Source organism: Salvelinus namaycush, chromosome 23 (genome assembly GCF_016432855.1).
Source record: "Salvelinus namaycush isolate Seneca chromosome 23, SaNama_1.0, whole genome shotgun sequence".
Taxonomy (NCBI): Eukaryota; Metazoa; Chordata; class Actinopteri; order Salmoniformes; family Salmonidae; genus Salvelinus; species Salvelinus namaycush.
This window is the reverse complement of record NC_052329.1, coordinates 38,031,265-38,053,475: the sequence shown is the minus strand read 5'-3', so window position 1 is coordinate 38,053,475 and position 22,211 is coordinate 38,031,265. Positions and strand designations below refer to the sequence as shown.

Sequence of the window (22,211 nt, the reverse complement as noted above, 5' to 3'; positions counted from 1 at the left end):
TGTTGTTTTGTATAGTGTCTTGTCTTTGTGTTAATTAAATCATGGAAAATTACCACGCTGTACATTGGTCCTCCGATCCTTCTCGCCTCTCCTCGTCTGAGGAGGAGGAAGAGCTAGACTGCCGTTACAGAATCACCCACCAAACCCGGACCAAGCAGCGTGGAAACGGGCAGCAGCGACAGTAGCAGTGGTACAAGGAGGGATGGACATGGGAGGAGATTCTAGATGGAGAAGGACCCTGGGCAGAGCCAGAGGAGTGTCGCCGCCCCAAAGCGGAGCTGGAGGCATCAAAAGCGGAGAGGCGGCATTATGAGGCGCTAGCAAGGCAGAGCGGCTGGAAGCCCGAGAGGCTCACCCAAAAATTTCTTGGGGGGGGGGATAAAAGGGAGTGTAGCTGGGTCAAGTAGGAGACTTGAGCCAACTCCCCCTGCTTACCGTAAGGAGCCAGGGATGGATCCAGAGCCGGTGAGAGCGATATTGGAGGTGAGCGAAGTAGAGACTGTGAAGGATCTAATGGGGAAATTGGAGGAGAGAGAAATGAGGGGTTTGCTGGTTTGGTGCATGAGGCACGACATCCGCCCGACGGAACATGTCGGGGATTTGATGTCACCTGAGTCAGCTCTCCATACTCGTCCTGAGGTGCGTGCTAGCTGTCTGGTGAAGACTGTGCCAGCACCACGCACCAGGCCTCCTGTGCTCCTCCCTAGCCCTGCACGTCCTGTGCCAGCTCAGCGCACCAGCTCTCCTGTGCGTCTCCAGAGCCCTGTACGCACTGTTCCTTCTCCCCGCACTCGCCCTGAGGTGCGTGCCCTCAGCCCGGTACCACCAGTTCCGGTACCACGCACCAGGCCTATAGTGCGCTTCGAGAGTCCAGTGTGCCCTGTTCCTGCTCCCCGCACTAGCCTTGAGGTGCGTGTCTCCAGCCCAGTACCACCAGTGCCTACACCACGCACCAGGCTTCCTGTGCGTCTCCAGAGCCCTGTACGCACTGTTCCTTCTCCCCGCACTCGCCCTGAGGTGCGTGCCCTCAGCCCGGTACCACCAGTTCCGGTACCACGCACCAGGCCTATAGTGCGCTTCGAGAGTCCAGTGTGCCCTGTTCCTGCTCCCCGCACTAGCCTTGAGGTGCGTGTTTCCAGTCCGGTACCACCAGTTCCGGCACCACGCACCAGGCCTACTGTGCGCCTCAGCAGGTCTGAGCTGCCTACCTGCCCAACGCCGCCTGCACTGCTCGTCTGCTCAGCGCCGTCTGAGCTGCCTGCCTGCCCAGTGCCGTCTGAGCCATCCGTCTGCCCAGCGCCGTCTGAGCCATCCGTCTGCCCAGTGCCGTCTGAGCCATCCGTCTGTCCCGAGCCGTCAGAGCTGTCCGTCTGTCCCGAGCCGTCAGAGCTGCCCGTCCGCCAGACAGGAGCAGCCAGAGCTGTCCGCCAGACAGGAGCAGCCAGAGCCGTCCGCCAGACAGGAGCAGCCAGAGCCGTCCGCCAGACAGGAGCAGCCAGAGCCGTCCGCCAGACAGGAGCAGCCAGAGCCGTCCGCCAGACAGGATCTGCCAGAGCCGCCAGCCAGTCAGGAGCTGCCAGAGCCGCCAGCCAGTCAGGAGCTGCCAGAGCCGCCAGCCAGTCAGGAACTGCCAGAGCCGCCAGCCGGAGCTGCCCTTCAGTCCAGAGCTGCCTCTCTGTCCGGAGCTACCTCTCAGTCCGGAGTTGCCCCTCTGTCCTGAGCTACCTCTCTGTCCTGAGCTACCTCTCTGTCCTGAGCTACCTCTCTGTCCTGAGCTACCTCTCTGTCCTGAGCTACCTCTCTGTCCTGAGCTGTCTCCTAAAGCAGGTGGGGGCCTTGGTGAAGGTGCCTAGACCAAGGTCGGGGGCGAGGGTCGCCACTCAAAGGACGCTAAGGAGGGGGACAAAGACAGTGGTGGAGTGGTGTCCTCGTCCTGCGCCGGAGCCGCCACCGCGGACAGATGCCCACCCAGAACCTCCTCTTGAGTTTTAGGGGTGCGTTCGGAGTCCGCACCTCAGGAGGGGGGTACTGTAACGTCCTGACCAGTGTTCTTATGTGTTTTACTTGTTTAGTGTTGGTCAGGACGTGAGCTGGGTGGGAATTCTATGTTGTGTGTCTAGTTAGTCTGTTTCTGTGTTCAGCCTAATATGGTTCTCAATCAGAGGCAGCTGTCAATCGTTGTCCCTGATTGAGAATCATATATAGGTGGCTTGTTTTGTGTTGTGATTTTGTGGGTGGTTGTTTCCTGTGTCAGTGTTTGTGCCACACGGGACTGTGACGGTTAGTACGTTTGTTGTTTTGTATAGTGTCTTGTCTTTGTGTTAATTAAATCATGGAAAATTACCACGCTGTACATTGGTCCTCCGATCCTTCTCGCCTCTCCTCGTCTGAGGAGGAGGAAGAGCTAGACTGCCGTTACACCCACAAATTATGGAAATTGCTCCCAAGGATGAACCAGACTTGTGGAGGTCTTGGCTGATTTCTTTTGATTTTCCCATGATGTCAAGCAAAGAGGCACTGAGTTTGAAGGTAGGCCTGGAAATACATCCACAGGTACACCTCCAATTGACTCAAATTATGTCAATTAGCCTAACAGAAGCTTCTAAAGCCATGACATCATTTTCTGGAATTTTCCAAGCTGTTTAAAGGGACAGTCAACTTAGTGTATGTAAACTTCTGACCCACTGGAATTGTGATACAATGAATTATAAGTGAAATAATCTGTCTGTAAACAATTGTTGGAAAATTACTTGTGTCATGCACAAAGTAGATATCCTAACCAACTTGCCAAAACTATAGTTTGTTAACAAGACATTCTCCAACCTAAGCGTATGTAAATTCCCGACTTCAACTGTATGTATGTAGGCCTAAATTGTCTCCATACACACAGAACACACAACACTATACAGAATATAGCCTACAGTTTCCTCTGGGCTGCTGCTCTGTCTCTAACCAAAAGTTGTCGATTGATGACTGCCCGGTGCGTGGAAACCATTATTGGCCTTCCCTCCTGTGTGTGTGTGTGTGTGTGTGTGTGTGTGTGTGTGTGTGTGTGTGTGTGTGTGTCAATGTGACATTGACAGTGTGTGTATGGTGTGCCAGTGGTATGTTTTTTTAGGGCTGAATCAGGTCGTTAAACGGGAACACTTGTGGCACTCTGTCTCCTGTGACAGCCAGGCAGGCTGTGGCGGGGCCAGGCCGAGCAGTTGGCTGGGGCAGGTGTAACCTAACGTAGCAGGCGTTTCTTTCTGGTCCTGACGAGAGATGAGTTCTCTTCTGCACTGTTCAACCAATCAAGTGGAGTGTCGCCTTGTTAACGTCCAAAAGTGGAAGTCGCGTCACAGGCTATCCTTTCCATTTCCCCTGAAAACCGGATGCATCCGTTTATATACGCACCCAGTGTAGGGTGGACCAGGTGTGACGTCCCCAGAGCAGAGCCACAGGGCCATGTGACTACAGCCAGCAGGCCAGGCCAGGGGACAGACAGGTGGCACTGCAGAGGGCACCGCTCTGGGCCCTGTTAGTCATCACTGATCTCACATGACAGGGGATTGGACTAAGCTATGTGGTGGCAGGCCTGGCGTAATCCTATCCAGTCAGGTAAGATCAGTGATTCCTTCAAGAACGAGAGGATGAGGGATACTACTATAAAACCCGTAAGCCTCTCACCTCTGTTAGGCTACACCAGTCCTGTAGAACTGCAGAAGGGTTCCAAATCAAGCAGTCATTTCTCTACTGAATATCTGAATATACTCCTGCTGAGTCTGTAGAGAAGCGAGAAGAGTGTTTCTGCTCTTGTCCTACTTAATTATGGTAATACAGTTGGTGCTGATCAATGACCTACAGCACTCCTAGTTGGATAATAAATGTCAGATTACTGTAGATTTAAACTTTGCGATCACAATTGTGGCACAGTTACTACTTGCCATAAATAGAAGGACAGAGCGCTTTGTAGCCATTGCCACTCAAGATCAGTGGCACTCCGACTAGTGGTGACCAAGATGACATCACTTCCTGCTGGGGCATGTTAAGTAGGGGGCCCGTAATGCCCTTCTCTTAGCTCTAATGAGAAGCCCAGTGCTCTAATGCGTGGCACACGTATGTACAGTACTGTGCTTCACTCGCCCCCACTTCTAGGCTCTTACTGTACGTCCCCCCACTGACTCTCTCTCTCTTTCTCTCACACTCCAATTGCCCTCTCTTTCTCACACTCATACGCACGTAAAGACACACATGCACACAAGCTGACATTTTTTGCAGACCTTAAGCGCGCCCCCACACACACACACATGCGCACGCACGGTACACACACACTCCAGCTCCCTGTCCCAGAAAAGTCCTCTGCTCTACTTGTCGGCTGATGCGTCTCCGAGGGATGGAGGATGGCAGAGAGGGTATAGGAGAGGGAGAGCTGCCCTTGACCCTGTCCAGAGGCAGGGTGGGTGGGACTGACTGAACTCCTCAGCAGGCCACACAGAGATGGCCATACAGGAAGCATACAGGAAGTGCTTTTACTTAGAAAGGTAGTTCTTTAGCCTGTCTTTGTGCTAAGACTGGTGTTGGTTTATGTGCCAGTGTTCAACAGGCATGTTTATAACATAGTTGATGCCATTTTAATTACAGTTCACAGCTGTTTCTTTTGGTTGAAGTTTCAACTTCATTTGTCCCAGAGGGCAATTGGTTTTGCAGCAAAGAATAACGTGAAACATACATACCATGCTACTGAATCAGCCATGGATTGGCAGCCGTCAATATAAACATAACATTGCTAATGATGAACATGAGCAGCAGCAATAGTATAAAGTAAGGCCTACATAGAAGGTAAGTGAAGTGCCCTGTGCACATTCTCAGAAGCATCACGTCGACATCATCAAAATACCGTATTCCCTGTATTCAAAAGGCCAATGGCCGTAAGGGTAAAGGGTAAAGGAGTGCACCGTACCTGTTTTAGTCTTAACAGTTGGGGAATCTACACCAGGGGCCAGAGGGTAGGACATGGAGCTCCTGTTGTAGGGGGTGGGCACTGTCAGACAGGATGGATTCTGCCTTTCGCATCACTTGTCTGTTGTACAGGTCAGACAGACAACCCCGCTGGACTTCCATGACCTCACTGCCCACATTCACTCTTCTAGCTAGTGCATTCTATGCTTTCGATACCAAGGTTACCATACCAACGGATCAAAGAAATAGAGTCTTTAGGGTCCCCGTCGACCTGGAACCTTGCCAGGTGTCGCTGGCCCTTCTTACCCTTCTTCCACAACTTGTCAGTGTTCCACTCGGAAGCTCGATTCATCATCAATCACGGTCCCAAGATACTTAGAATTGGCTACAGTGTCTACCACCTGGCCCTGAAGGATAGTGTTCTGAGGGGTAGGGGTCAATACACATATCTTTGGTTTTTGTCACATTCGGTTGTAAGAAAGCACTGTGGCAACAATGTACAAAGTCCTTCACAACAGGACCGTGGTTAGTTTCATCGGCATGAAGCAGACTGACCATTGCTGAGTCATCCGCAAACTTCAGGATGTGTTGGTGCTCGCACTGGCTACGACGTCAGTGTACAGGATATAGAGGAGGGGCGAGGACACACCCCTGGGTGAGGCTATTGATGATGGCGTCGTCCCTGCCTGGCACCCGTTCACCCTCACCCTCTGGGTGCTGTTAGTAAGAAAATCAAGGATCCAGCCCACTATATTTGAGTCTACACCAAATTGATTAGTGAGTTTGTTCATAGACCCTGTGAGATACTTTTGGTCATGTAGTGTATGTGGACACCTGCTCGTCGAACATCTCATTCCAAAATCATGGGCATTAATATGGAGTTGGTCCCTCCCTTTGCTGCTATAACAGCCTCCACTCTTCTGGGGAGGTTTTCCACTAGATGTTGGAACATTGCTGCGGGGACTTGCTTCCATTCAGCCACGAGCATTAGTAAGGTCGGGCACTGATGCTGGGCGATGGTTAGTCCTGGCTCGCAGTCGGCTTTCCAGTTCATCTCCAAAGGTGTTCGATGGGGTTGAGGTCAGGGCTCTGTGCAGGCCTGTCAAGTTCGTCCACACCGATCTCAACAAACCATTTCTGTATGGACCATGCTGCCAGATGGATCTCGCTGACAAATTCATCACTCCAGAGAACGCGTTTCCACTGCGCCAGAGTCCAATGGCTGCGAGCTTTACACCACTCCAGCCGACGTTTGGGGTTGCGCATGGTGATCTCAGGCTTGTGTGCGGCTGCTCGGCCATGGAAACCCATTTCATGAAGCTCCCGACGAACAGTTTGGAACTCGGGTAGTGAGTGTTGCAACCGAGGCCAGACGATTGCGTGCTTCAGCACTCGGCGGTCCCTTTCTTTGAGCTTGTGTGGCCTACCACTTTGTGGCTGAGCCGTTGTTGCTCCTAGACATTTCCACTTCACAAAAACAGCACTTATAGTTGACCGGGGCAGCTCTAGCAGGGCAGTAATTTAAAGAACTGACTTGTTGGAAAGGTGGCATCCTATGACGGTGTCACGTTGAAAGTCACTGAGCTCTTCAGTAAGGCCATTCTACTGACAATGTTTGTCTATGGAGATTGCATGGCGGTGCACTCAATTGTTATACACCCGCTGAAATAGCCAAATCCACTAATTTGAAGGGGTGTCCACATACTTTTGTGTATATATAGTGTATATGCTTGGAACATTTCATGATGTGTGGTTGATCACAGATCACTGATCTGTAGGGCAGCCCTCTCAGAGTGAACTAAATCCCCTACAGTAGACTCCTTTACTCCAGCTCTTCCAGGAAGGAAGGAAAGGAAGGAAAGGTGCATGTCTGAAGCGTTCCGAACGGGGCCCTGGATTGGACAAAGTCCTGCTGTTAGGACGTGATGTTCATGGATCCTGATGACATGCTTCTGTGTGTACACTGTAACACAACACACACACACACACACACACGGCAAATAAAGCCATGTCAGATTGCAGTGGGCCAGTGGAGACAGAAGCCAGGAATGTAAGGAATAGTATTGGGAGAGATCACTGATGCTTATCTGAGATGGGAGGGACATTCCAAAGAAGTAAGTGTGTGTGTGTGTGTGTGTAAAGAAAAATGCGTTAGAATGACAGGTCGCAGCTCGCCCCTGTCGGGGAGGGAACTGAACCATGTGAGAACCCCATCCACTTAACGACGACGTCGATCCATTCCACAACGCCCCCTCTCTGTGTCCCAGTGCTCTGCTCTCCTGGCTGCACCCAACCACAGTGCATCTACCTGGTAGCTTCCCTCTCTACCTGGCGTGGCTGCTCCCCTGCTACCCCAGACAGACACAGCTCTGAGCATGGTGCCCTTCAGGTGTATTTTAGTACCTGGAGTCTGTAGGTATGGCTGGAGCTGCTGCTAAAACCAGATGGACACTTCTAGCTGAAACGCACAGGAGATGCTGTGTTCTCAAAATAGCCAGTGTAACAGATATAGCGTGTCCCAGTAGTCTAAGTGATGAGCCATCAGCAGAGGTAGTTTTTGCAGTAGCAGTGTCATTATTTTGTTTTCATGAGTGCAGTTTGTGTGTCCCGGCTGTATGATCTTCCCGGCGTCGCACAGACCTGATGAGACAGCGTTTTTTTTTTTAGACTGTTCTACTTTTCTAGGGCTCTGTGTGTTAGCGAGTGTGTGTGTGTGTGTGTTTTGCGGTCTCAGACGAGCAACGGGACCACGCGCGCACGAACACACGCAACACACACACACACACACACTCCTCTCCTCACGATTGTTTCCCCCCCAGATGTCTGGCTCGGGTTTGCTGGTCAGGAGAAGTTCTAAATACAGAACGCAGCTCCCTCCACAACCCACTACTTAGCCTGGGACTTGTAAGGAACGTCGGTTTGCGAAACCAAACAGCGAGTATTTCTGCACTCTACATGGCATTTGTTTAGTGGGTCCAAACAAACTTTGCTCAAAATAACTGGGAAATGGTATACTCAATTCAGTTGTGTTGATTGGAAACAGATAATGTTATGTGTGTTTTGTGTGTGTGTGCATGTCCTTGACGTGTGTGTGTGTGCACAGGCTCAGGTGACGTTCCTCCAGGGTGAGAGGAAGGGGCAGGAGAACATGAAGCAGGACCTGGTCAGGCGGATTAAGATGTTGGAGTACGCCCTGAAACAGGAGAGGTCAGACACACACGCACACACACACACACACACACACACACACACACACACACACACACACACACACACACACACACACACACACACACACACACACACACACACACACACACACACACACACACACACACACACACACACACACACACACACACACGCAGAGTGTAGGGCTTGGGTAACACTGCCATCTTGTGGTTCTTCCTCTCTCTGCAGGTCCAAACACCAGAAGCTGAAGACAGGCCCAGGGGAGAAGAAACCAGAGGCAGAACAAGGTAGACCTTATGTAGACTCTACGTATGCTCTAGGCCAGGGGTGTCAAACTCATTTCGCCCCAGGGGCCCGCGTTCTGTCTTCAACGAGGTCCGGAGGGCGTCCACATTTTCGAGAAAGGTTTCCTTTACCCATCATTTTCGATGCTCCCTGACTTTCTAGCTTTCATTATGGTAATTATTAGTGAGCCGGACACAGTCAAGATACTGTATGAATGTATGTCCATGATCATTTCTACACTCGGTTTTAGTCATTTTAAAGTATATTGAGTTCGTTCCCCCGCCCCCCCTGAATTTTAAAAATAAAAAACACAAAAAACGACAACATTTATAATCTATTTTTTAGTCAAAACACCCGCGGGCCGGGATTGGATCCTCTTTGATCCGGGACACGTGCTGTATGTTTGACAGCCCTTCTGTGGACTATCAGAAGACATTCCACTTTTCCATGTAAATCTGTCACGGCATCCCTCTGTGTCAGCTCACTATATCTGATACCAGACTTGGGTTTTTCACTGTGGAGAATGTTGCATCAGTGATTGGTTCACTATGTAGCCTAGATAAAGCAGAACTAGTAACTTCCCCATGCTTTTGTTTCCACATCTGTCCCATTTAACTGTGTCTGTGTGTGGGTGGGTGGGGGGTGCACCGAGCTTTGAGGGCTGCTCTGGTGTTTGCTTCTGTTACAACAGAGCTTCCTCTTCTGATTAACTCTTCGTCTATCCCACAGTGCCCAATGGGCCAGCAGAATCTGAATCTGAGCCAGCCAATCAGATGTCCTGGAAGGAGGGCCGTCAGCTACTGCGCAAGTAAGGCTTCCTCCCCATAGCGAGAGTAAGGCTTCCTCCCCATAGCGAGAGTAAGACTTCCTCCCCATAGCGAGAGTAAGGCTTCCTCCCCATAGCGAGAGTAAGGCTTCCTCCCCATAGCGAGAGTAAGACTTCCTCCCCATAGCGAGAGTAAGGCTTCCTCCCCATAGCGAGAGTAAGGCTTCCTCCCCATAGCGAGAGTAAGGCTTCCTCCCCATAGCGAGAGTAAGACTTCCTCCCCATAGCGAGAGTAAGGCTTCCTCCCCATAGCGAGAGTAAGACTTCCTCCCCATAGCGAGAGTAAGGCTTCCTCCCCATAGCGAGAGTAAGGCTTCCTCCCCATAGCGAGAGTAAGGCTTCCTCCCCATAGCGAGAGTAAGGCTTCCTCCCCATAGCGAGAGTAAGACTTCCTCCCCATAGCGAGAGTAAGGCTTCCTCCCCATAGCGAGAGTAAGGCTTCCTCCCCATAGCGAGAGTAAGACTTCCTCCCCATAGCGAGAGTAAGGCTTCCTCCCCATAGCGAGAGTAAGGCTTCCTCCCCATAGCGAGAGTAAGGCTTCCTCCCCATAGCGAGAGTAAGGCTTCCTCCCCATAGCGAGAGTAAGGCTTCCTCCCCATAGCGAGAGCAAGGCTTCCTCCCCATCGCGAGAGCAGCACTGTCCTCGATACTTTAAACAAACTGTTGAGTCTGAATGAAGAGGGTAATCGTGTGTGTCCATGGTGTGTGTGTGTGTGTGCGTGTAGGTACCTGGAGGAGGTGGGCTACTCGGACACCATCCTGGACATGCGTTCGAAGCGTGTGCGCTCCCTGCTGGGTCGTACCAGCCCAGAGGCTAACGGCGCCCCGGCCAGCAGCGAGCAGCAGCCCGCCCCGGACCCCGAGCCCCTGGCAGGGGGGGAGTCACTCCTCATCAGACAGATAGAGGAGCAGATCAAGAGGTGAGACCCCCATACACACACACACACACACACACCCCTGTCCTCGGTGTAGGGTGCTGTGGACAGTGATGATGGAAGCTTGTCTCCGCGGTAGTCATGCCGTTGATGAGTACTATGTCTGTGATGGTGTATTGCATGTTTTTGTCAAATTTCTATAACTGTCAGTAATGTTGTTACTGTTGTAGGTTGCATCTGATGTGTGTGTGTGTGTGTGTCGGTAGGAACGCGGCGGGGAAGGATGGTTCTAAGGAGCGTCTGGGCGGTTCCGTGCTGGATAAGATCCCCTTCCTACACGGCTGCCAGGATGATGATGAGGATGACAGTGATGAGGAAGATGACTTCCAGGGCATGGGCACTGACCGTATAGACGGGCAGCGCAACAAGAACAAGAAGCCGCGCGTTAAGGTCCGATCACGTCGACACGGCAAAGTGTGTGTGTGTGTGTGTGTGTGTATTAAAGCCCTCTCTCTCGCTCTCTCTGTGTGTGTAGATGGGGACTGAGCCCATGACCACAGACCTGGACCCTGATGATGAGGAGGATGAAGACGACTCTGAGGATGCCCTGAGCGAGTTTGACTTCCTGGGATCAGGGGAGGAGGGGGAGGGGGCGGGAGAGGCCCGTATCTCAGGGGACGGCCGGGAGTTAGGTACGCCATCGTCATAGCAACCACCTCAACCACACCTGTCTGTCTCTTCGTCTGTCTAGCTTTCTGTCTGTCTCTTTCTATTTGTCAGTCCCTCTCTCCCTTCATCCCGATCTCTCTCTTTCTAGGGAGTCACATGTTCTGTACTCTCACCTCTACTGCCAATAAACCATTGCCTATGGTGAACCATTGTCTGTGTGTCTCACTATTACATGTGTTGTGTTTGGTGGGTGCCTTTGTCAACCACGTGTCTCTCTCTCTCTCTATCTGGAGCAAAGTGTTCTGTTAGCATAAAGCATGCTGTTTGGTGTCTGTCTACCTTATCTCTACATCCACCTCTCGGCCTGTCTCTCGGTCTGTGTCTCTTGGTCTCTTTCTATTTCTCTGATCACTCATCGTCTCTCCTTCTGTATGCGTGGTCATGTGTTCTCTCGGCCTTCACGTCTCTCTCTGTCTTTCTGTCTGCACTCTCTCTCTCGTTCTCTCGCTCTCTCTGCATGACTGTGTGTGTTGTGTGTGTCTCTCTCTCTCTCTCTCTCTCTGCATGACTGTGTGTGTTGTGTGTGTCTCTCTCTCTCTCTCTCTCTCTCTCTGCATGACTGTGTGTGTTGTGTGTGTGTCTCTCTCTCTCTCTCTCTCTCTCTCTCTCTCTCTCTCTCTCTCTGCATGACTGTGTGTGTTGTGTGTGTGTCTCTCTCTCTCTCTCTCTCTCTCTCTCGCTCTCTCTCTGCATGACTGTGTGTGTTGTGTCTCTCTCCACTGGCCTGGTTCAGAGAAGCGCAGGAACAAGTTACAGGGCATGATGTCGGACTTCCCCCCCAAACCCTCCCCGCCCCCCTCTGTGTCGGGACAGTCTCGCTCCGGGGAAGGTAAGACAACACCCGCCCCCAAAACTCTCCCTGTCTTGCTGTACCAAATGTTCTACACTGTTCTGTATTGTTTCAAGTTTTGCGTGGAACCCCAGGAAGAGTAGCTGCTGCTTTCGCAACAGCTAATGGGGATCCTCAAAAAAAAACACAGAATACCAAAGTAGCTAAATTGCTTCTCTCTCTCATCTAAAGGGATACTGCTCTGAAGAGGTAATTGTTTTAGTGTTTTTGATAAGATGGTGGGTTAATGTAGCTGTTCTTCCTCCGCTCCTTAAGGTGGCGCTCTGGGTTTTTCCTCTGACGTCTTCATCCTGGACGCCGTCGGGGGCGGAGACATGAACCTGGGAGAGCTGGCTGACCTCACCGTCGCCAACGACAACGACCTCACCGTGGATGTGAATACTTGAACACACACACACACACAACAGAGGGGGGGGGGGGACTGAGGGGACTGAGAGAAGAAATTGCAGTTTTAAACATGGCTTAAGCCGTGTTCTTATGCTATCTGAGTGACTCAAACATTATAACAAAATCAATGGGGGACCCATGCATTGACAGTCTCCCTGACTGTCTAGTTTTCATTTTGGTGGTTGTTAGTTTTATAAATATATAGCTCCATTATTTTTTTTACGTACTTGATATCTGTTTTTCGTCGTTTAAGTTTACCCCCCCCCCCCCCCCCCCCCAGAAAAATAGGTGGCAACAATTTAGCAGTGGCGTCCCGCTGCTGCTAAATGAATACACTCACAAACACTCTGACACCTGTGTGCGTGTAGCTGCAGGACAACCGGGAGGAGTTCAAGAAGACGTGGAACCCTCGCTTCACGCTGCGTAGCCATTTTGATGCCATCCGAGCGTTGACGTTCCACCCCAGCCAGGCCGTTCTAGTCACAGCCTCCGAGGACGGAACCCTGAAGCTGTGGAACCTCAACAAGGCCATACACTCCAAGAAGTAAGAGCCTAAGGAATAGCACGACCATAACACGCCAGTATCAGGGCCTGCATTCAGAAAGTGTATCATAAAGTCATCATGCTGATCTAGGATCAGGTCCCTCCTGTCCATGTAATCTCATGAATTGTTATTTAAAGGGGGGAAAACAGATCCCAGATCAAGCACTCACTGCTACTCTCAGATGCTTTATGAATACAGGCCCAGGAGTGGGAAAGAAACTGAATGTGGTCTGGTAGTTTGCTATAACACTGTGTTGTAATTTGTAAATGGATTTTGGTCTTTGCCTCCAACAGAAATGCAGCGCTGGACGTTGAACCCATCTACACCTTCAGAGCCCACAGGTGATCTCAGACCACTTGCGCGCGTACCCACGCGTGACGCATTCACGCACACAAACACGTTTGTTGCAACTATCACGTGTTTTGGCGTGTTTCTGGGTATAATAGCTACTCTTTGTGTGATTGTGTGTGCGTACAGTGGTGCAGTTCTGTCTCTGGCAATGGGAGAGGACGGAGATTCGTGCTACAGCGGGGGTCTGGACGGAACCGTGCGCTGCTGGAAGATCCCTGACATCAACGTGGATCCCTACGACAACTACGGTCAGCCCCTGACCCCTGTCTGACCCTTCTATCACCTTTCACCTCCGGTCAACCAGTCAGAACTAGCCAGGTTAACCCCAGCTAACGTATTCAGCTCTGAGTCAGTGGATTGCACATGGTCATCTCCATGAAAACAGATTGACTGAAATTAGGGCTGTGACGGCCATGGAATTTTTGGAGGGCGGTTATTGGTCAACCAAATGACCGCGGTCACCGGTCGTTGCCTAGGCCAGGGGTCTTCAAACTTTTCTTACCCAGGGAACCCCGCCCAGGCAAACCGGTGACCCGAGGACCCCCGTATTAAAGGGATAGTTCGAGATTTTGGCAATGAATCCGTGAATCTACGTACTTCCCCAGAGTTGTATGAACGGGAACAGCTAGCATGCTAACTGTTCCTGTAGACATCGTCATTGAGCTAACGCTAGTTACCATTGGCTCGTGAAACTGTCTAAGAGACATAAAAATGGTATCCACAATGGTATTCTGTTGTAGCTAGCGATATTCATACAAAATTATTATTTTACACATAAAAAAATCCCCCCCAAAAGAAAATCACGGACCCCCTAGACCGCCGCGGACTCCAATTTGAAAAGCCCTTGCCTAGGCAACCGAAGACTCGTTTGCTACAACACCTTGCTTGTTTCAGCAAGGAGCAACACCGTTTCATCCCGTTGTAGTATCCATTTGTGTGTGTGTTCTCTTTGTTGTGTAGACCCGGGCATAGAGAGCAGTGTGTTTTTGGGTCACGAGGACTCAGTGTGGAGTCTGACGTACTCTGCCACCTACCGTCGCCTGGCGTCCTGCTCTGCAGACGGGACCGTTCGCATCTGGGACCCACAGAACTCTGCCCCCTGTCTCTCCGTCTTCAACAAGGAGAAAGGTGAGCGTGTGTTTCTGTGTGTGTGTGTATGTGTGTTATATCTCAACTCTCTCACCCCCCCACCCCCCCCTCCCTCAGAACACGGAACGCCCACCTCGGTGGCCTTTGTGAACTCTGACCCCGACCAGGCGGTGGTGTCATTCGACGGCGGCGAGACGCTGCTCTATGACCTCAATACAGAGCAGAGCATCATGGTCCTGGACACCGGGACTAAGGACGGTGAGTCCTAGGGCCTGTTCTAATACTGTCAGAATGTTTCCTGTGGCCTGGTTGGGCTAGCGGTAATGCCGCAGCCTCTGGCACACGTGTACGGGGTTGGCTAGGGGTGTAATGGTTAACCGGTACCTATTGCTGTTTTAGGGTCACGGTTCGATTACATTTCGCTACAGCGGGAAAATGAAATGCAATTCATAATGTTTAGCATTCACAATTTTTCTTGGCATTGTCTGCTGTGAGAGGGTTTTTATGTTGGGCCTCTCAAGTTTACACTCTGATGCTGCGTTTGTAACCATGTGGGAGATGGGAATTTACCAGTTCCCACAGAGGTTATAGATACCAGTTAGATGCATTTATGTTACCTTTATTTAACTAGGCAAGTCAGTTAAGAACAAATTCTTATTTTCAATGACGGTCTAGTGGGTTCAGGGGCAGAACGACAGATTTGTGCCTTGTCAGCCCGGGGATTTGAACTTGCGACCTTTCGGTTACTAGCCCAATGCTCTAACCGCTAGGCTACCCTGCCGCCCCAACTCGTTGAGAAACGGCGATTGGCTAATGGCCAACAAGCTGCGCAAACCATAAACTAAAAGTACAGCTTTTAAACAAATTATAGAGTAAAAAAACGAAAACAATTATAGATAGCTTTTTATATCTTATTTTGTTGTTGCATTTCAGTGCCGAAAATGCTGTTATAGAGGCCATTTCCTTAGTAGATGATGTCAGAGGTCAACATGTGGGAGAAGTGGGTGCTCAGAATGATAGACGAGTTTCCCACTAGTAATTACCAGTTGGAGGGCCATTCAAGTGGATTTTTCCCAGTGGTATGTGGTAAATTCCCACTTCCCACATGGTCACGAATGCACCATGACATTGCCTCCTTCAGTGCCATATACGCACTTGTGACTCTCATAAAGGGGCGTGTCTGTAGCACATCTCCCACTCCGGGGTAATGTGATGGACTGTCACTTAAGCAAGCGCAACAAAGGATGCATTGGCCAATTCATTGAAAACTTTGGCTTTGGCTTGTTTATATAGAGCGGGGTACTAGCTGTTTGCTGAAATGGATGCAAGAGGGAAGTTCGTAGCGTGGCTCGAGCACCTTCACGAGGTGCTGAAACACCCCATTCTCAACCACCGAGAATGGACGCATATCCACGGCTATGTACCAGAGACTGTAAAGAATATAAACATAGCCTACCTATCGCTCTTGTATTTTCTTTGGCCCGGTCAGAATCAGCTGCCAAGGGCTGCTTGAATGCAGAGGGGAGACGATGTTGTGTTGTTTTTTTTACGTTTCCGTCTTGCTCCGGAATACTGGGGCGATGTCGGCGTAAATGTGTCAACATATTTGAGGTGTTGGCAGCTGCGTAGGCAGTTCTCGTTGCACGTGGCGACATACTGTTAACGGTTTATCCACAACTCTCTGTCCATCGCCGTTGTAATCTACTGGGAAGCCAACATTTTCCCAGACTGGAGATTTGAACAACGATGGGAGTATATTCACAAAATGACAGTTTTAAAATGTGCCAATTAAGATGAGAATTTAGATTACAATGCGCAAAAAATGGCCTCTAGTTGTTTTAACGGAATGAGCTAAATTGTTTTACTCAAGATGCATAGGCCTACAATGCAGCATCGGCATAGCCTATAGGACGAGTGTTTTTATTTAGTAAATATGTATTTTTGATGTATTCATCTGAGGTACCTGAACGGTTCGGTACGAATATGTGTACCCTTACACCCCTAGTCGGCATAAGTTCAAATCAGGCATACTGCCCCATCTTTCCCCACTCTCATCCTCTCCCTGTTCAATAAAATCTGAAAATACCTTAATATATATATATATATATATATATATATATATATATATATATATATATATATATATATATATATATATATATATTGAAAAAATGCATCCATCTGTGCCTCCCTGCCATGAGAGGAGCCAGGAGGAGCTCCCTCTACTGATCTGTATGTGTCTGTGAGATGATCTGTGAGCTAATATGTGTGTGTGTCGCCCCCTGCAGGCAGTGAGCTGATTAACTGTGTGGTCAGCCACCCCTCAGAGCCCATCTCCATCACCGCACACGAGAATCGCACTATCCGCTATCTCGACAACAAGACAGGTCAGCCTCTGTCCCCTGGTGAATCCTACCTTTATGTAACTACGCCAGAATTAGGCCTCGTGCTTGATCTGTTTTATCTGGTGTCGAACTAGCCCATAGCTCCAAAACGTGCTTTTACCATTTGATTTAATTCAATTCAATGTAACGCCCACCTGCGTGTGTTACCAGGTAAAGTGATCCACTCCATGGTGGCACACCTGGATGCTGTCACCTGTCTGACCACGGACCCCAAAGGCACTTACCTCATCTCTGGCAGTGAGTACCAGTAATCCAGTGTTTCTTAAAGGGCTGCAATGTTTCGATTTTTGCCCTAGCACCACACACCTGATTCCGCTAATCAAAGGTTTGATGATGAGTTGATTAGTCGCCGAATCATGTGTGTAGTGTAGTGTAGTGCTAGGGCAAAAAAGAAAGAAGTGCACCCCTTTGAGTCCCCAGGACCATGATTAGGACACACTGCTTCTAGCCTCACCACGGGATTCCGCTGTACTCTAACTGTGCTCTCCGCTTCCCCCTGCAGGCCATGACTGTTCGGTGCGTCTGTGGATGCTGGACAACAGGACGTGTGTGCAGGAGATCACGGCCCACAGGAAGAAGCACGACGAGGCCATTCACGACGTGGCCTTCCACTCCTCGCAGCCCTTCATCGCCTCGGCCGGCGCCGACGCACTCGCCAAAATCTTCGTCTGAGAGAAGGCACAGACAGGGACTCAACATCATCCTCACTGGTACAGAGTGAGAGAGAGAGAGTTGTGCTTTATCTTACAATCTGTTAGTTGAGTTTCTTTACAGTTTCTACTTATATGAACTTGTCCCTTCTTTTCATTACAGCCCGACAAACACAACTTGGCCAGAGGAGAGTGATGACTACAATGGACAAACGTCACACACAATTCCACATTCACAGTTACACACGTACACATCCAGTGACATACACACACAAAACTGTTGTCCTGCACCCCACTGGCTGGGTCATCGCCACAGGACACTATTACCCACGGTTCTCTCGCTAATCCCATGATGCCTCAGTAACTTGTTGCAATACTAACCATACTGTTTTTCTAACGACTAAATCGGACTGCTCGGTTTATTAGGTCCGTTTACTACACTACGATACTCTCATTCATTTCTACTTTTTACAGTCCACTTATGGTTATTATAAGACCGTGTGTGTTGACTTTGATCACTACGCATGCTGATGCAGCCCCTGCTATGACGAGTGACGCGGCTCGCACACGGGTTCACTTTCCGTTTGAAACTTGTTTTTTAAGAGATAAGAAGCTTCGCTCACCAGTTGCTAACACGCGTAAGTACCTGACTACAGTAGAGTCCAGTACAGTAGCAATTGTCTGCTGCACCACAGTGTGGGGGAACAATGCATTTCATTCCAAAGACTTCTGAGGGTTTTGTTTTTTGTGTGTTTCGGAGACGCCTCCTAACCGGTGTTGGACAAACGGCTTTAATATCAGCCTCATCGCCAAGATACTAAGTCTGAGTGTTTGTGTGTCCAGTATTGTACGGTCATCCATTTCAGTAGGAAGGTGTGTTTGTGTGTGCGTTGCACTTGTTTAATCTTGGTGCTAAGACCTCATCAGTCCGAGTCTGAATCAGGGACCTGTTATCATTCAAGGTGTGCGTGTGTGTGTGGGTCCTGTTTGTCTCTCACTGGGATATTTGTCATCAACAGTAGCATGACATAGCTTGTATCATCACTCTCCAGCCATGCCAACTGTTTGTGTTGAGATACTGTATGGGTGATTTGTATCTCATAGGAAACTAACACGCTATGCTAAGCAGACACTTTTCTACTGGTTTCTTTTTATATATATAGTGTGTGTGTGTGTGTGTGTGAAGTTTTGTCATTTCATCGGTACAGCTGGTTTGTGAAAGAGTGTGTGGAGATGACGGGAGTAATTTAATGTTGATGCCACAGTAGAGCCCTCTGACTGAAACGGTGGACATTGCCAGAAAGTGGCATCCTGTATTCTCTCTCTGTTCGTTAAGTCGGCATCAAGTCAGAATGGTCCTTGGAAACAATCTAAATAATCCAATGATATGACTGTTGTTGATTAGGTTTCTGTTTTTGTGCGGGGGGGGGGGGGGGGGGGGTTGCACTGAATTACCCAGAGTGCTCATATTGGGAAACTGGCCTCTCGCCCGTGTCAACGGAGCCAGGAGGAGAAATTTGCCACCGGGATATGGGAACAAAAGCCACATAAAGAGCCCTCCTTCCTCCCCCTTTCCCCTTTGGAGAGGAAAGAAGAACAAACACTACCTGAACCCCCGAGCCCCTTTACATTGGTCTCCGACAAAGACTGAATTTAGACTGTGCACCAAGCGATCACTTTGTGCTTGGATTATTGTGGAGCTGTTCCTGGAAGGGGTAACAAGGTCGGACACAGAGCGAAGCCTTGGGCGTCCGCTATAGACTGACATATAGGTCAGAGATCAGGGGTGATGTCGCTGGGTAGCCGGCCTCCTGGCTCCTTCAAGTTTATTTTTGAATTTTCCGGGGTGGAACATAGGCAGGGGGGAGCCCTGAGGGCAGATCTCTGGCTGTGGAAACATGGTTCCACCAGGCCAGGGCAGAGCAGGGCATGGCAGTAAAGATTGAATGGTCCAGTAGCACCATGTCAATCAGTAACTGGCCCCGAGCTGCCCCCAAACCTACGAATCAACCCCTAGCACATACGCCAGAGGGAGGGGGTAGAACTCATCCCAAACCACTGATACCAGATCAGGTATTTTTTCATTCCCTTAATGGTTAAAGTCAGCATTGGGGTTAGGGTAATCTAATTCTAGATCTGTGGTTAAGGTCAACTTTAACCAAGAGCGCCTACATGCAACAGGGTCACTACAGGGGTCAGAGAATCAAAGGTTGCTGGTAAAAATGACTGAGGTGTCAACGTTTCTCTCCACTTCACGACCTTATGGGAAACCACACTCTCTGGTCAGACAGGTTTCTGTGGGCTTGGTTTTAGTTCATGTCAGCTTCATGTGTTTGCTTTTACATGATGGTTTCAGATGTATTGAAGTCGATGAGGCAGAGAGAATGCCTAAGTGCTACTTACTGTAGCACACTGTGTGCTGTAATGCTTTGTTGTTGAGAGGATAACTATAGTACGCAGTTGTCAATCACCCAGCAGATGGTATCACCCACCTCTTGGAAGTCCGGTGGACATTTTTTTGTGTAATAGTGCATCCACTCCCACCAACGTTATAGCTTCCGTACGAAGTGCATTCTAGTGACACGCTAACTAACGGTTGGCTATAGGCTGCACTACATCAGCTGCACTAGACCCCAAGACTAGACCAAGAGGTTACCTGGAGCCCGTATGTGTCTTAGCGGGGTTGTGGAGACCATGGCCCAGTTTCCCAAAAGCGTCTTAAAGAGCGACTGCCCCTAAAAAAATAAAATAAACTTATTGTTTTGAAAATAGCCTATGTAGCATCGGTGTGAGTCAGAAGCATTTATTCTACTGTCAAAATTGACTACAACGTGTAAATCGGATAATTTTGGTCACAAAGTCAGTCTCGTCCAAAACGGAGATTTGCGAGATAGGAAAAAAAAATGGTATTTCACAGAATGAAAGTTACCATTACAGTTTTCCATAGGTTGGGTTTATTTGAATCCTTCCCACAGCTGGCTGCACCCAAGTAATCATCAATTCTGAGTGCAGCTGCACATGACCCAATGTAATGTTCATGATCAATTTGGTTTGACTTTGGATATCCCTATGGGGCTAGTTTAGGGACCATCAGTAAATTACACAATGTACATGGGACAATATTTTAAATGTTCAAACAAACTATACAATGCAGAAAACCAACTATAAATCATATAGCAATATTGAAAGCAATGAATGAGACAACTAAAAGATGTGCAACATGAACATATTGTCCCATTTACATTGTGTAATTTATTGACGTCCCAAAAGATCCCCAGAGACAAGCTATCCAAAGTTAAACTAACTTTGCCACGGTCGCATACCAGCTATCTGGAGCTAATTGGCGAAACGATTTGGCTAACTCTTCCCTCCTGCGAACACGCACAAGAGACGCTCACATCAAACCACACCCCGAAACCAACTCGCGGTTTGAATTCAGTCCTGGCTGCTAGCATTTACTAATGAACCGAATCTAAAACGAGGACAAATCAGGAAGTGCAGTTGCATATGTTCATCGTTAGAATCTTCATAGGAGCATCGTTAAATCGCCAAGCTGTTTCCCAAACCCATTACTAAAGTTGCATTTGAAAACGACTGCCTCAGAACAGCGAAGTGTGTCGTTAGATGCTTTTTTAAAAACACATCCTGGTCACTTTAAACACAGAACAGAAGAAATCAGCTAAACCGAATTCGAGATGTTTATCTGTCTCACTGTGAACGCAGATAACTTCAGACCGAAGTTGACTGCTGCATATACAAAGTTGCCAATGGCTTTTGAGTTCTTTGCGATTGTTGTAAACAAGCGAAGGATACAAATGTGCATCAAATGAAAACCGAGTTGACTGCATTAAAATATAAATACGGAAAATAGGTTTATAAAGGCTACATACATAGGCCTGTTTATTTAAATCACATTGAAATCAATTTCATGTTCAATCAATTGAGTTCTATTTAGCTGGCTAGTCTACTGTCTGCAATTTTTGCCTCAATATATTTCATGTGTAATGTGCGCAATGATATGCCGAATCTGTGATTTGTGCATTATTATTGGTTAAGCATTAGAATAAACCACCTCAATATTTGCAGCCATCAGGTGATCATCTCTCTAGGAGCTGACCGGTTGTCAGTATTGTGAAATAATTATGTTAAGGTAAGATATGAATAGAGAAAGCTCCAGCGACCCACTTGGCGAACTTTCTTTCTGCGTGGTGTTTTGGGAAACGCATGTTACATCTTCGGCCGTTGTAGGAACGATGCATTGTTTAAAATACTTGTGCGCCTAAATTCCATCGTTATCGGGAAACCAAGCCCTGAAGTGTCTCACTGGTATTTCTCCTCCCTTCGCGTAAATATTAAGACTGCATGAGTGTGTTGGGCGAACTCTGCACTCCGTGTCTGTGTGTCAGTCAGAGTCCACATGTAGGTCTGCAGCGTTGAGCTATAGACTGGTCCTGATACGCTCAAATATGTCCGTCTTCTGAGAACAGACAAATCAATGTGAAAAAAATCAAAAAAGCGAGAGGAAAATAGATATGACTGTAAATGATGGAAGACTAGAGCAACCATTATCTGATTTACATGTCCATTCTCATTTTTTATTTGTTGCTTTTTTCCCTTTGATTATAATTATTATCTAAGAATACTGTAGTGTCATCAGTGAAATCTTTCTTCTTTGCTAGGCTTAGAACTTGCTTGTGATTGATAATGACAATGTATACCTTGTAAAAAACTAAACGGTTAACAAATCAGAAAAAGAAAAAGAAAAAAAAACATCAAAAAGTGATCAGTCCGAGGCCAAGGTAAAGGACTCTTGTTTCTTTGTGTTTTTATTTTTTTAATAGCAACTTATCACTGTGTGATATTTTGTACATCATATTAAGCTGTATTCAAACAATTTCCTCTAACTACAAGGGATAAGAGACCTGCTTTTTATTGAGTTTGTTTTATTATATATATTTTTGGAACTGCATTCTAGCTCGTATCAAATGACAGATTTTCCTTCTCTTTACTTTGCGGGTCTCGTGTTATGTCATTAAAGAAGAAAAACACAAAAAATTCTAATAAAATAACGATTTTGTACAGTGAA

At 48.5% G+C, this 22,211-nt stretch overlaps 1 protein-coding gene across 1 annotated transcript in view; it reads left to right on the top strand.

Moving 5' to 3' along the window:
* LOC120018395 (striatin-4-like) overlaps positions 1–22,211 on the top strand; it is a 25,017-nt gene extending 2,806 nt beyond the window's left edge. Inside the window, exons 2-18 of the mRNA XM_038961571.1 lie at positions 8,045–8,148; positions 8,362–8,420; positions 9,148–9,226; positions 9,971–10,165; positions 10,387–10,570; positions 10,656–10,812; positions 11,583–11,678; positions 11,955–12,073; positions 12,455–12,630; positions 12,924–12,971; positions 13,108–13,229; positions 13,942–14,109; positions 14,188–14,328; positions 16,359–16,457; positions 16,626–16,712; positions 16,978–17,185; positions 17,289–22,211. Coding sequence (XP_038817499.1) covers positions 8,045–8,148; positions 8,362–8,420; positions 9,148–9,226; positions 9,971–10,165; positions 10,387–10,570; positions 10,656–10,812; positions 11,583–11,678; positions 11,955–12,073; positions 12,455–12,630; positions 12,924–12,971; positions 13,108–13,229; positions 13,942–14,109; positions 14,188–14,328; positions 16,359–16,457; positions 16,626–16,712; positions 16,978–17,147 — 2,004 coding nt within the window. The 3' untranslated portion in view covers positions 17,148–17,185; positions 17,289–22,211. The remainder of the gene's footprint in view (positions 1–8,044; positions 8,149–8,361; positions 8,421–9,147; positions 9,227–9,970; positions 10,166–10,386; positions 10,571–10,655; positions 10,813–11,582; positions 11,679–11,954; positions 12,074–12,454; positions 12,631–12,923; positions 12,972–13,107; positions 13,230–13,941; positions 14,110–14,187; positions 14,329–16,358; positions 16,458–16,625; positions 16,713–16,977; positions 17,186–17,288) is intronic.